The sequence below is a fragment of the Arvicanthis niloticus genome, chromosome 15 (assembly GCF_011762505.2).
Source record: "Arvicanthis niloticus isolate mArvNil1 chromosome 15, mArvNil1.pat.X, whole genome shotgun sequence".
Lineage (NCBI taxonomy): Eukaryota > Metazoa > Chordata > Mammalia > Rodentia > Muridae > Arvicanthis > Arvicanthis niloticus.
Genome location: NC_047672.1, coordinates 71,035,202 through 71,050,327, shown reverse-complemented (window position 1 = coordinate 71,050,327; position 15,126 = coordinate 71,035,202). Strand labels below are relative to the sequence as shown.

General features: G+C 39.1%; 1 protein-coding gene across 2 annotated transcripts in view; it reads left to right on the top strand.

The window, feature by feature from the left end:
• Positions 1-14,847, top strand: part of Rsbn1l (round spermatid basic protein 1 like) — a 57,708-nt gene extending 42,861 nt beyond the window's left edge. For both annotated transcript variants that reach the window (XM_076913145.1, XM_034519313.2), the window contains 4 exons: positions 552-694; positions 5,854-6,021; positions 10,971-11,079; positions 11,160-14,847. In XM_076913145.1, coding sequence (XP_076769260.1) covers positions 552-694; positions 5,854-6,021; positions 10,971-11,079; positions 11,160-11,774 — 1,035 coding nt within the window. In that variant the 3' untranslated portion in view covers positions 11,775-14,847. The remainder of the gene's footprint in view (positions 1-551; positions 695-5,853; positions 6,022-10,970; positions 11,080-11,159) is intronic.
• Positions 14,848-15,126: the final 279 nt, after the last annotated feature.

The following is a 15,126-nucleotide window of genomic DNA, read 5'->3' as shown; positions in this document are numbered from 1 at the left end:
TTGTGTTTTTAAACTCACATTTGTTTTCAAGGTTGTTGTGGAGACCGCTTGCTTACTTGGCAGCTTACTAGACTTATATTGCCCTGTGTTTGTTAGAAAGAAGAGGAGCATGATGAGTACGTCGCCTCATGGCTCTAGGAGGGCAGCCCACCCGAGTATGAGCACAGAGTATGAGCGGGGTTGAAGCTAAACACATGACAAATAGGGACATGTCAATATAGGATGTGTTTGAGATGCTTAACTTGAGTATGAATTTGTGTGTGTGGAGGGGCAAGGTTTTCTTCCTCCAGTCTCATTTTAGCTTTTAATTTATTAGTACATTGTAAGGATTCTTACAGGGAAAATTAATGAGTTTTTTCTTTTTTTAAATTATCAATCTGTTTCATCTATTGGCTTTCAGGTCAACTTTTAATTTTTCCTCTTGAAATTATAATATAATTACATTATTCTCCCCTTCTCTTTCTTACTCCATATATCCTTCCATGCAGTATTTTTAATATGTATTTAAAAATATATTTTGAAAATTAATTTGTGTAATTATTTATTTCTAGTGTACACTGCCATGGGGAACACTATCTAGTCTAAAATTAGAGAGTCGGAAAGATAGTGATGACGGTCCCATCCTGTGGGTGCGTCCAGGAGAGCAAATGATCCCTGTGGCTGATGTGCCAAAGTCACCCTTCAAAAGGAAAAGGTTTGTGGTACACATCTTTATCAGTGAGGATGGACTTGGTGTGTGTGTATGTGTGTCTCTTGTAGAAGAAGACGTTTATAGCATAAGGTGAAGAAAACTCCTGACACAGGCCACATGTTAGCATACTTGGTTATAAAGCAGCATAGTTTTATAACATAGACATGGGAAATAAGCAAATGAAATCCATTACAACTAGGAGTTGAAAGATGTCACTCATACAGAGAAATTTTGGAATAAATTTAACAACTGTTGAGAACTTGGATTAAGAAGTAAGACACCTTATAAGAGGAGGCCAGATAAAAAAGAGCAGAAAATGCACTGTGCTCTGCACTGAGGAGAACGAGGGCCCTTTCAGGGGGCTCTGCTTCAGTTAGATTTGTGCCCCTGGCACTGGAGAGAATGAGTTTAAAGCTTAAAAACAGGAGGGTCAAGTCACTTAGAGTTATTGAAAATTACCACAAGACACAAATAGAGCTGGGCATGGTGGTGCACACCTTTTATCCCAGCACTTGGGAGGGAGAGGCAGGTGGATCTCTGTGAGCTCGAAGCTGGCCTGGTCTACAGAGTGAGTTCCAGGGCAGCCAATAGTATGTAGAGACCCTGTCTCAAACCCACCCCTGCCCCTAAAAAAGACTCAAATAGGTTATTGGAAAGGATAGAGCTCATAACTGTGAATATATTTACCACTTAATATATGACATGTGGATAAAATTATGTTGGAATAAATTGTTGGTAATCTATCTTAAAGAAAATAGAGGCAGAGTGCCTGTCTCATAAAAAAATTAGAGTTGAACAGATAAACAGTAAAACCATAAAATTTAGAAGTCTGAAAGAAATCTCAGCAACCCTCAGACAAACCCAGCCACCCAGTGGCAGTACTGTGTGAGCAATAGTTTTCAGCAGCCAAGTTCACAACAGTGGTTGACTGGAATAAACTGGGACAGACTTTAACCTAATGCACCAAGGAGAGAATTCCTAAACCAATGAGAACATGTAAAAATCCAGTAAAAAAAAATAATAATTACCTGGCAGGTAGGTTTTATTTGAGAGAGAGGTAGATAGAAATTTCTGTTCATTATTTTGTCAACAAATAAAATATTAATAAGGCTGATAGGCTTATGAGGTGAGCCTTTTATATATCATTTATAGCAGAGTAAGCAGTTAGAGTCGTGTGACAGCAATACCCAACTGTGGTCCCTTACCCTTGGAAGATTATCCTGAGAAATGAAAGCACTGGTAGCTCGTATGTAGGGATGTTAACTGTGGCATTGTTTGCACTAAGAGATTTAACACCTCTGAATGTCTACCATTAGGGAATGGTTAAATATAGTTTATATATTCTTGTAAAAATATGGTAAAACTTTGTTTAGATCTGGAAGGGCATTTCTGTTGGTTACTTCATGGGTTGCTGAGACAAAAGACCTGACAGAGCAGTTTTAAGGAAGAAGGATTGTGTGTGTAAGTGCGTGCATGTGTGCGTGTGTGCGATGTATAGTGAACTAAATGTTTTACAAGGGAATCCCCATCAAGTCAGGGAAGGCATGGCAGCAGGAGCATGCCGCATTTGGTCATATTCCATCCTGTCAGGAACAGATAGGAATACTGTGCTCTACGTGCATCCCCTTTTGGAAACCCTATCTAGTTAGGAACTCAGGCTGCTGGAATGGCATTGCTTGCGTTCAGGGTAGGTCTTCCTCGGTTAAATCCCTCTTCAAGTTCTCTCAGAGACAAACCTAGAGGTGTGTATTCTCTGTGGTTATACATCCAGTTAAGCTGACAAGATTAAACATTGTAATATTCATGACACGTGAAAAGACCAAAATGTAGAAAATCAATGTAGATGCAAAAGGTCAAAAATGAGAGTGAAATTCCTACACTTCATCAGGCCAGGACTACAGTGACACATGATGTCTTCTAAAGTCACCTGGAGCCCAGCCCCTCATGTCCAGTGGCACCTGAACAAATAGCTAGGGTCATGAAAAATAATGTCACAGTTTTGAAACAAAATAGTAAAGGTGCTCACTCAGCTATCCAAACAAGGACCGAATGGCCGAGGGGGAAGACAGGGGCTCTCCCTCTAGCTGCTGCACAACAGCAGCTACACGCCTGAGCTCACTGGTCCCGTGTGTTGCTCCTCAGGTGCTCTCTGAGCACATCTCAACCAGGTTCTCTTCATGATTTCATGCCCTTCACAATTCTGTTACTGCTTGGTTTTGGCCTTCAAGATGGCTGTTTCACAGAGTGATCAGTGATAAATCAGTGATTTTTTTTTTGAAGCAGGGTCTTATTACATATTCTTAATTGATCTTGAATTTGAGATTCTCATGTCGGAATCTCCTAAGCACTGGAATTACAGGCTTGTATTACCATGTGTGTTTTATTATTCTTTTCTTTATGAAAAAAAGAAGTGATCTGTGAATATGTATTTGTATTGACAGTGCGGTGGTTCATGCTTGCGATCCAGGATTCAGGAAGTTTATGCAGGTAGATTATTATTATTTCAAACACAGGGTTAGTCTGGGCTGTACACTGAATTCAAAATTACAGAAGATACTCTGGGTCAAAAAGGAGTATGATCTTTGTGTGTTAGACAGTGGTTAACACAGAGAGTCACAGCTAGTCAGTGAATTAGTGTGAGGGAGAACTCAAGCCCTGAACGGGACATTAATAACACTGCGTTACCCACAAGGTTTCAGAAAAAGGGAAAGAGAGATTCTAAGAGCCAGAGGACAGAGAGGACTCCAGTGAAGTGGTGTCTTCTGGAAATACAGATTGCTGCATTCATGAACTCAAAACAACTATGGTTACCTACATAAGACCAGCACAAGATCAAGCCAGTTAACACGCTAGCACAGAGTGCCAGGGATTCATGAGCTTCTGAGAGAGGGAGAGGCCAGTTTTCTTTAAGGTTGTGGTCCGTGGTCAACTTTGTCCCAGAGGATGTCTTCATGCCTATGAATATATGGGCAGTACAAAATAGTCCTGTTGGGTTTTTAAAAATAAAGACATAAAGTTGGGAAGAGGTGGAGCTGTCAGGGAAACATTGGGAGGTAAATGTGACCAGAATACCGTGTGCACACGTGTGACGCTCTCTATTCTAAAACTGTGTGTATGCGGAGAAAAGGTTAGAAAAATGTCCTAAGTTAACTTTGTGATCATACAGTTAGTGGTACAAGGGAAGGTAGTGGATTTTTCTGAAGATAACTGGAATTATTTGAATGATTACCTGGATTATTTTAAGCAACAGAACAGGGTCTGGAGAGATTATTTTAAGCAACAGAACAGGGTCAGTGGTTAGAGCACTTAGTCTTAGAAGACTTAGGCTGCATTCCCAGCACCTGCGTGATGCTCAGAGCCATCCAGTGCCAGGGGATCCTACACCCTTCTCTGACCTCTGAAGGCACCAGGTACACACATGATGTTTGACATATATGCAGGCAAAACATTCATGCACATAAAAAAAAATAAACTCAAACCAAAACCAAACAGGACAAACTGTCTTTGAGTAAGTAAATCATAGATTTCTGGACTTCAGGGACTTTACTGGGCTTGTTACATAGAGTCTACTGCTAAACAGGACAAGCTGTCCTTGAGTAAGTAAATCGTAGATTTCTGGACTTCAGGGACTTTACTGGGCTTGTTACATAGAGTCTACTGCTTAGTAAATCATGGATTCAATGAGTAAATTTCTAAATTGGTAACAGTTGTATAATTCTGTTTTTTAGAGCTCATTCTTTTTTTTTCATTTTTGAAAGACTACTTAAAAAATGTTTAATTATGTGTTTATATTTGGGTATGTGTCTGTGTGTGGGTGTGGAGGTGCCTGTGGAGGACAGACGTGTCCCATGCCCCTGGAGCTGGAGTTACAGTGCTTCTGAGCTACCCAGCATGGGTTCTGGAAACTGACCCCGGTCCCCTGCCAGAGCAGTGCTGCCTCTTAACTGCAGAACCATCTCTCCAGCCCTGAACTTGGCAGGCCTGGCTGTCCTGGAACTCCCTGTGTAGACCAGGCTGGCCTCAAATTCATGGAGATCTGTCTGCCTCTGCCTCCCAGCTGCTGGAGTTAAAGGCGTGTGCCACTACCCCTGCTTGTTTCTGGGTCTTCAGCAAGATTAATCAGAGTAATGTAGACACAAACTTAGATGTAATTTAAGAGTTCACCAATTCCTCACAGACTTCCTCTGGACTTCCCAATTTATTGCCCCATGGTATGTGGTGCTTCCTCGGTCTGTTGCTGTCTAACTAATAACAGATTTATATGCTACATGTGTGTTGAAGGACTTGAATGTGATATCAGCTAGAAGCTCGCTAGCCTTCTCTAGAAAGTAGCAGTCTGATCTAACTTTCTGACACAGGTAGAATATTAATCACAATGAGCAAAAAAGCATATTACAGTCTGGTAAGCCTAATGCCGGATGTAGAGCAGCAAACAGTTGAGTGGGGAGTTGGAGCCCTCGAATGACTCTCGGGAAGGTAGCTGGGCGGACGGACCAGCAAGGGGGCAATCTGGAATAGTAGCCAAAGACTGCAGAGGAGGAAAAGGATGGCTTCTGGGCATTTCTCCATTCTACAGACTAACAGGAGATCTCTCCAGGGTGTGTGCAGAGTGGCTGACAGACTCTGTGTATTTATGAACTCTAGGAGACGAGGAGTAGACCAGAGTCAGTGGAGATTGCTGTCTTGCAGAATAGAGCTATACACTTCTTTCTGCCTCCAGTAAACTGTTTTATGGAGTCACTGCCTAGGTTTTTGTTGTTAGCCTCTTTTTTTTTTTTTGATCATTTCTTGTTAATTTATTATTATTTTCTTTGAAATTCTCTTAAGGGTGGCAGCCTCATCTGTCATTGTAATCTCCTTTAGTAGTTTCAATACGTATATAGCATGTGGCCTAAAGCATGTGTCATGATGCATTTGAAAGGTCTCTGTTCCAGAAGTATGCATTATTAAAGAGATGCAAAGTCCTATAGCTTCAAACGCCAGGGCTCCGTGTGTGTGTGAAAGGTCCTCCCGGACTAGGGAATTGATATGTGCACTTTTTGTTTGCCTTTATTCATTTTAAAAATTAATTTTTAAAATTTTGTCTGAAATTACGTGATTATGAAATATCTGGTAAGAAAATAAGACACAGTATGTAAATACAAATCTCTTTCTAAAAACAGAACTACCAATGAAATAAAAAACCTTCAGTATCTACCTCGAACCAGTGAGCCTCGGGAGATGCTGTTTGAAGACAGGACGAGAGCCCACGCGGATCACATAGGACAGGGCTTTGAACGGCAGACCACCGCGGCTGTTGGCGTGCTGAAGGCTGTGCACTGTGGACAGCGGTACATGTGACTACTGACTGGGTTGAGATTCACTATCCTGTATGCATGGGTATTTACCTGAATACCACATGTGTGTGGAGGCCAGAGGAAGGCATCTGGTGCTCTGAAACCAGAATGGCAGACAATTGTGAGCACAGGGTGCTGGGTGTGGCCCTGGATCCTCTGGAAGAACAGCCAGTACTCTTAACTTCTGAGCTATTGCTCCAGTCCCCACTTTTGCTTTTTTTGGTTGTTGATGGCTGTACTAGGGCGTGAAACCAGGGTCTTGTGCACATTAACCACTGTTACTTTATTTTATCACTAGTTTTCTTTCTTTTTTTTAAATTAAATTTCATTATTTTTGAGACAGGATATTACTGGCCTTACTATGTATGACTGGCCTGGAACTTACTATGTAGATCAGTCTAGCCTGAGACTCTCAGAGATTCATTTGTCTTTGCCTCCTAAGTGCTGGAATTAAAGTTATATGCCATTTCAAACCAGTCAAGCCTGGTGTGAAAGGAAAACTGGATTTACTCACTGTTTACTATGTGCTTGTTTTCAAAGGTTGTCTCAGTTTACTTTGGTTTTTTCTTATATCCTACATGGGAATACTTTATACAGGGCTGTCAGTTTAGTTAGTAAGTGCTAAGTCTAAGACTTACTCCTCTTGTCTCTGCTTCTCCCTGTCTCTGACTGCGTATTAGGGTTATAGTTGCAGGGGGTTTATGCCTGGCTTATTACATGGGTGCTGGGATCCAAACTCAGGTTCTCAGCAGCAAGTGCTCTTACCTGTTGCACCAACTCCTTAACTTTCAGGAACCGTTTAATTCTTAAAATTAAAAAAAAAAATGTAGTTTTTAAGGTTTTGCAAAAAGTATAACTTAAAATTTCCATATAAGGAAATATGCTTTTTAAAGACTTCTAATGCAGCATGCCTCTTCATTAAAGACAAATTGTAGTACTGCCTTAAAAATTAATACCACATAGAGTCTAGTGCTGTCTGCCGTCATCTCTGTTTGACTGGGGACTGCCTCTCAGCACTTAGCCTGAGTGCTTGCGGCAGGTTGGCCACTTAAGCCCCACTGCTGCTTTTTAGTATGTTAATATTAAAGACGGGTGGCAGTGGTTTTGTTAGTACTGTAAGGGCCATGCTAGTTGCTTCCTGTGGTAACTAGTTGCTACCAGTGATGGCTCCAAGGAGTAAGAGCCTGCAAGCCTGTGTGTCTTCACTGTACTGACACTAGGGAAGCTGTTGTCACTTCCTTTTTTCATCTATTTTGTGTTTTGCTGTGCTTTTCTTTATATTAAGAGTCAAAGTATCATTCATTTGTTTCTTTTTCCTTCCATACCTTCTTTCTCTTTTAAAATTTATTTTATGTATGAGCACACTGTAGCTGTCTTCAGACACACCAGAAGAGGGCATCAGATCCCATTACAGATGGTTGTGAGCCACTATGTGGTTGCTGGGAATTAACTCAGGACCTCTGGAAGAGCAGCCAGTGCTTTTAATCGCTGAGCTGTCTCTCCAACCTCTCTATTTTGTTTCTTTGTGGCTGCATATCTTTGCATAGTCCTTTCTGTCCTTTCCTGGACTTGCTCTGGAGACCAGGGTGCCCTCAAACTCACAGAGATCAGCCTGCCTCTGCCTCCCCCATGCTGAGATTAAAGACATTCACCACCATGCCTTGTTGTATTAAAGTATTCTTACAGCTATGTTTAGTGTCAGTTTAAGATTTTGATGCATTTATGAGGCCAGAAGAGGGTGTTGGATCCTCAGGAACTGGCATCACAGGCAATTGTGAATTGACTTATAAAGGTGCTGGGAACCAAATCCAGATTCTCTGGAAGAACAGTGAGTACTCCTGACTACTGAACTGTTTCTCTGACCCCCCAATTTAGTTTAGGTGTTTTTTTGTTTGTTTTTGGATATAGGTTTTTTCTACATAGCTCTGCTTGTCCTAGAATTCACCATGTAGACTAAGCTGGCCTTGAAGTACCAGAGATCTGCCTGCCTTTGCCTTCCAAATGGTGGGATTAAAGGCATGTGCCTGTATGCCTTGCCCTTAAACATTTTTTTTTTTTTTGAGATAGCATCTCATCATATTGCCTAGGCTAAACTTTTCTGCCTATGCCAGCCTCTTTTCTCAGGTTTCTTGATTGCTGAGATGACAGTATTCTGCTGTGTCTAGTTTAGCACTGATTTAGACTACAAAGAACTCTTCTGTAGATAGGGTCAGGTTTGCGAATCATTAACCACACTACATAACTATATTAGCATTAAGACAGGACTTACATAGATTTGTGTATTTGGGATTTGGCTCGTAAAACTTGGTTTTTCTTTGTAAGAAGTGTGTGTGATGTGTTTAAGTGTGCATATGTGCACATGCAGGTCAGAGGATAGCCTCCATTGTTGGTCTTTGTCCTCACCTGTGAGACAGGACTGCTTGCTGTTCAGCTGTTGGGCACGCCAGGCCAGCTGCCTTTGAGCTATCTGGAATTCTCTTGTTTTTATCTCCCAGCTTGCCATATGAACTCTGGGATTGCACTGCTAAACTTTACATGGGTCCTGGGGATGAACTCAGGCCTTCATGCCTGCTTGTCAAGTGCTTTACCCATTGAGCCATCTCTCCAGCCCATAATTCAGTCGGTGTAATTTGCATTCAATGAAACATACACCAATTTTAAGTCTGTGGCTTGTTTTGACTAACTCATTTACTAGTACCATAGTAAAGATGTAGACGTTTGACTTCATGGTTAGTCTGTCAGTTCCTTCTCTTGCTGCTGTGATAAAAATGTCTGAGAGACAATGTAAAGAAGGACGGGTTTATTTGGCTTACGCGTAGTTTTAGAGGGTTGGTCTGTGGCAGTGTGCTCCCGTGCACTTGGCGAGAGCATGGGGTGGCAGGATTATTAAGCAACTTTTGTGGTTTTCTTTCAGTACTTTAATTTTCTTCTGGTTTGTGTTGTCTTTGAAAAGTCTGCATTCCTGTGACTGGTTACTGTCATTTTTCTGTATGTAATATCCTCCATGATCCTCTGTCACTGAACTTTAGGAATTTGACTCTGTTGTGACGTCAGTTTTGTTTTTGAGATTTTGTTTTTGTATTTTAATGACATCTCTCTCTTTCCTTTGCTCTCTGCAAGACCCTTCCATCTGTCCCTCACTTCTCTTTCTCATCAGTCATTACCACATGCATATGTGTATTTGTATGTACAGACATTCTCCAGTATGACCTGTTGAGTCCATCTAATGTTACTTGTGTGTATGTTATCAGGGCTGACCATGGGCACTTGACAACCAGTTAGTGTGCCTTTCCCTGGGGAGCACAAGTCTCTTACTCCCCGCTGTCCTCAGCTGCCTGTGATTCCTTGTGTACGGTTGAGACCCTGTGGCTTCCCCAGTGGAGTCTGGCATGTTTTTGGTGTCCTCTTTGATGGCTATGTTGGTGAGACTTAGATGGAGCTTTTGACATAAATTAGGAGAGACAGTCTCATAGCACAGCCCCTGGCATGAGGCTCTTCCAGTCTTTCCATCTGTCTTCTGCAGGGTTATCCTGAGTGCTTTGTAGGTGTGTTAACTGAGACTGGGCTCTCAACTCTGGATATTGATTGGTTATGTTTTTCGCTAGTTGTCTCTGTCAGGCTGGAGAGATAGATCCTGTTATGAATTTCCTTACATAATAATTACATTGCTTGGAATTTTACTTCAAAACTTTATTTTGAGCATCTGTGAAAATGTGAATATTTCTGATTGAACAATTTGGGAAATTTTTATAATTTATATAAAAATGTAATATCCCCAGTGAAGAATATGAATATTTTAATGAGTATTTCTTAATTTATCATTACTAAGTCTCATTAATATGCACGGTTAACTGTACTAGTAACGACAGCAATGAAATAAAATCTAGCAAGAGTCACTTAGGGGTTGTATGCATACCATCTAATACTACTAGACCCGACCCTACTTAGTGCCCAAGGTTCTTTAAGATTGGGTGTGTTCAGGTAGACAGTTCTAGCTCAGGTTATAGGCATGAACCACCTGTCTGCCCATACTTTAATTATAAAAATTAAGACATATTAAATGTACATGAGTCACAGTGTAATATTCAACAACAGTTATGTATCACTTCCAACATCTATCATGACATGCACTGTTTTGTGTGGTGGGAATCAAGACCTCTGTCCTATTTTGCAATACACAATAGGTGTTAACCATAGTCACCCTCAGTACTTGTTATCTGTGTGTATGGCCACCAAAGAGGACACCAAAAACATGCCAGACTCCACTGGGGAAGCCACAGGGTCTCAACCGTACACAAGGAATCACAGGCAGCTGAGGACAGCGGGGAGTAAGAGACTTGTGCTCCCCAGGGAAAGGCACACTAACTGGTTGTCAAGTGCCCATGGTCAGCCCTGATAACATACACACAAGTAGCTGGTAACTAACCACTGCCAGTAACTCTTCTTATCCAAATACATCCCATCCCACGTCTTCCTCCTCCCAATCTCTGATTCCCATCATTTTGTGTTTTGCCAAGATCAGCTCTTTCAGTGTACACATAGAACTGAGAACATGTCTTTCTATGCTTGTTCCAACTTCTTTTATGTGGCATTTGCAATTTTAATACTTAATTCAAAGGAAAATTGAGTTGTATTTTAAAATGAGATACTTAGTTTTTATGGTTTATATTAACTTATACAAAGCATAATTCTAATTCCAAATCTGTTATATATTCTTATTTTTCAAGATCTTGTGACAGCAATATTAAAGAATAAAGAAAGTTGTTAGTCTGTTTTTGTTGAAACTCATGCTGTAAACTTTTTATTTAAATATATAAAATGATTTCCTTTATTTGTAAGAAGATTTTAGCGTTGATCATAAACTAGTTTTCCTTGAATTTATTAATGACCTAACAGAATAAAACATTAACAGAATATTTCATTATTATCACTCCCTTCTACAGGCCTGATCAACCCCGAGTAACCAAAGATGTAATTTGTTTTCATGCAGAAGATTTCTTAGAAGTAGTTCAACGAATGCAATTAGACTTACATGAACCTCCACTGTCCCAGGTAAAACTTAAAAAAATGAACATTTTTCATTTAGATTTTGTTGTGCAAAAACTTACCTGTATTCTTGTTTCTTTTTTTAGTGTGTACAGTGGGTTGACGATGCAAAACTTAATCAGCTGAGGAGAGAAGGCATTCGTTATGCCAGGATTCAGCTGTATGACAATGACATTTATTTTATTCCAAGGAATGTTGTCCATCAGTTCAAGACAGTTTCAGCTGTATGCAGTTTGGCATGGCACGTTCGACTGAAATTATATCATGCAGAGGAAGACACTTGTCACAGTACAGTTACTCCTGAAAAAGGAATAACATCAGGCCCCACATCATCAGTACTTGGTACTCACACTGAGAACCAAACCTCCTCAGACTCTGTGTTGTTAGACAAACTTCATTCTAAGTATGAATCACAACAAATTAAACATGAACCTGTTGCATCTCTAAGAGTCAAGGAAGAACCTGTGATACCTGAAAAGATTAGAACACCAAATAACACAGAAGGCAAGAACAGTAAGACGAAGTTGGATCATGTTCAGTTTTCAGATTTTCAGATTGACGTGGATTCTAAAGTTGAGAACACCAACAAAGACTTAAAGGAAGACTCGTGTCCTGGAAGTGTCAGTAATACAGTTGATACACAGCAACATAGTTCTGTACATTCAAATCAAGACAAAAGTGATGACGACAATTTGTGCTAAATTTGTACGTTGCGTATACCTTTCTTTTAAAAATAATTTGTAATGATTCATGAAATCTGAAAGCAAGCCTAGGAACTGTTCTCGAGTCTGTTACAAAATGTAGTTTATGTAGCTTTGTGACATTCCTCAGTGCCTGTCCATAACTGTGAAGTATCAAGCACTTAGGGCCAGATGCACTGTAAACATGGCAGGTTTAAATACACAGGAGTCTTTAGAAATGTCATTTGAGTTGGAGTTTTAGGTTTTAGAATAGAGCTGACAAAATCATATATTTTTTGTAACATGAGCCAGAGTTCTTTTTTTGACAACTTAAGGTTTTTCCATAGAGCTTTATTATACCAACTTTTTTTATTTTAAATGTGTCAGCACTGTAGTGTAAATAGCTTGACAAAGCCTTTTTAGTGTGATTTATATTGAAATGTGAGCCACTTAATAAAGGTTCAGGATAATAAACGCTTTTTGTTGAGTTTGCAAAAACATACTGACAATTCAGTTTAATTGTTTGATATATTATGTTTCTGTTAATATATACACGAGGGGAAGTGATGGAGGAAAATGTGTGTTCAAATCTAGTAAATATTTAAATTTTTCATTCTGTACAAGCATTCAAAGAGCTATAATCCAGTTATGAAAACATATACATATGGAGTATGTGTGTGTGTGTATACATCCGTATGTACATGTGTGCTTGGGAATGTATATATGTATATTGTTTTGCACAGTTTCTTAAATTGATGAATATATAAAAATTCTTAGTGCTATTTCCTGGATTGTATTCTAAAATATTTATGTTCAACAGTAAGAAAATAATTTAATTAATAGGTTTTAGAAGTTGGGAGAAACTAAGTATGTTGATGGTTGTTATCCTTCTAATTAATGAAGTTAATGTGGCTAGAGTCTTTAGCCCTAGTGTAATTTTATTTTGTGCAAGTAATCAGTTTAGAAAATTTTCTAATAAGCACCTGTATGTTTAGTAATAGCTGACTGAAAAATTGACATACAGAAAGTTTAATTATGAGTAATTAAAAGTCTTCTTTTACATTTTTCCATATTACAAAAATGAACTTTTAAACTAAGGGCAGTGACAGGGACTCAGTTGCCATACACCGATGTAACTAGCAAACACTGTCAGATCATCTTCCTCAGGACCCTTCGCTAGCCTGCAGGGCAAACGAAAGGTGTGCTTCCTCTAAAGATGCTCTAGGGAGTTCACAGTGTAGGAGACAGGATGGCCAGTGCCTGCAAGGTGAGTAGACAGCTGCCCCAGGGACTGCAGCACGGTTCCAGTCTGTTCCCACTTCTGTGTGGATGGAAGGAACCCTCATCAGTACAAACGTTTTGGTGTTTGTTTTATTCTGGGTCCCTGCCTTGATTGATGACTTTCAGTTGGCTTTCCTTGTGCTGTGTTGCCTTTTGGGAGACCACTGTTTCCATTTCAGTGGGTTCCATTTCACCTCATTTTTGGTAAGCCATCAAAGCTCATGCTTCTAGTTGGGGAGAAACCACTTAGGAAAGTATTTCACTAGAACTGGTGAAAATCAACACCAGCAGCAATGTCTTATCTCCTATCTAGAGATAGGCAAATAAAGTAGGAAATGCTGGTGGCTTATAGGAGGAACTCAGGATGTTTGCAATGGGGGAAGTTTCAAGGAATAGAGAAATTAAAAATCATGACAGTGTAAATAGGGTTTTTTGTTTTTGTTTTTTTTAAATATATGTAACTAGCTGTCTTTCACTGCACCCATTTAATCTACTCTAAGCTAAATTTAGGGTTCTTCACCATCTTTCTTAAGATGGGATAGCAAAAATTCTTAACAGATGAGTATTAAGAAATAGGAAGATATATTGTTAAAATTGTTTTTAAATTGACGGTGATACATTTATCACAGTATGTTTTCTTTCCAGTCGCATATATGTAGGCCCACTGAGGTCATACTGTAAGAAAATGCTGTTATAGTATCTCCAAAATATATGAGCCTTAAGTTTTAGCTTAAAGGAAGGCACATCTGACATAGCAGAGCCATTGCTTTTAGGTATAGTTGCTTATGTAACCCTTAGTTAACATAGTTATCCATACAGATTTAATTGCTCTATCAAATGCATACGTCTCTGTGAAGGTGAAGTATGTGTAAACCAGCAGGCTCAAGATTTCAAGATAAAGCCTTACAGACTTGAATCATGTTTATGCCCCAGGTTTACGGGTTATTTTTTAAAATCCTCTTCAGATGCCATCTGAGAACTTGTTAACTACCTTTGTTACACACAAATTCCTATTTTAATATTGCATAATAATGGTTTTCTAGTTAGTACACTCCCATTCTTCATGTGAATATAAGATTTTTATTTCCAATATCTTGGACCAGAACAATAAAGCACTCAAGGTATAGTTTTAATAAGGTCATATGATCCAGAGTGAATGTTATATAAGTTATTAAGTGATATACAGACCTTTACATAAAAACTTAGGTACCTCAGTGGTATTTGATATATATACTTTTTCCCCCCTTTTCTAATTTTATTTATATTTTCTTAGCTGTCTAAGTAGTATATATCCCATACTCAGGTTAGCTACCAAGAGAATTAAATAAATGTTTTTGATACTTAGTTGCAAATTTACTTAAAGCCATATATTGATTATCTTCCTTATGACAAAACTGTTGACCTTAATGATCAGGTGTGGCTTAGCACAACACTGTGTATAGTATATATTTGTGTCTTTCTGAGTAAGTTTGTTTGAAACATGTTTTCAAAATAGGAAGGGTAGGAAATTGAGGATAGGAAAGAATTTCTTAGGCTAAATGTTTAAGGAATATGATTAATGTACTCAAAGAATTTTTTTCTAAATTCAGTTCTATATAAGGGTTTTGTTTGTTTTTTTCTTTTTTTCTTTTGTAAATAATAAATTAGCATTGTTTGGTGAATGTGCTTTTTTGAGGGTGTTAGAAGGGACAACTTATTTATATGTAAAGCCGCCATTTCCATTTAGCCAAGGTACAGATTTGGGTTTTGGCATTTGAGAGGCTATTTTCCTTGTCTTCCACCTTTCAATAAATACTAAGATTGATAACCACAATCTTCTTACCTTTGTTTTGTAATTATTTTCTTTGATTTAACATTACATTTTAGTTTCAGACTTCCTATTTCTGTTTTTATCTACTGTCTTCTGAAACAGCAAGGACCAGGGTGGGGTGGGGTTAGGGGTGTAGTCTTATATTTCAGGTATCTACCTTTCTAGCTTGTCCTGGATTTCACACCCAACTAAAGAATATGAATGAGCTGAGAGAAATATATGGGCATGTAAAATTCATGTTAACCAAAATTATAAGCAAAATGTATTAGTTTCTTTTAAGCA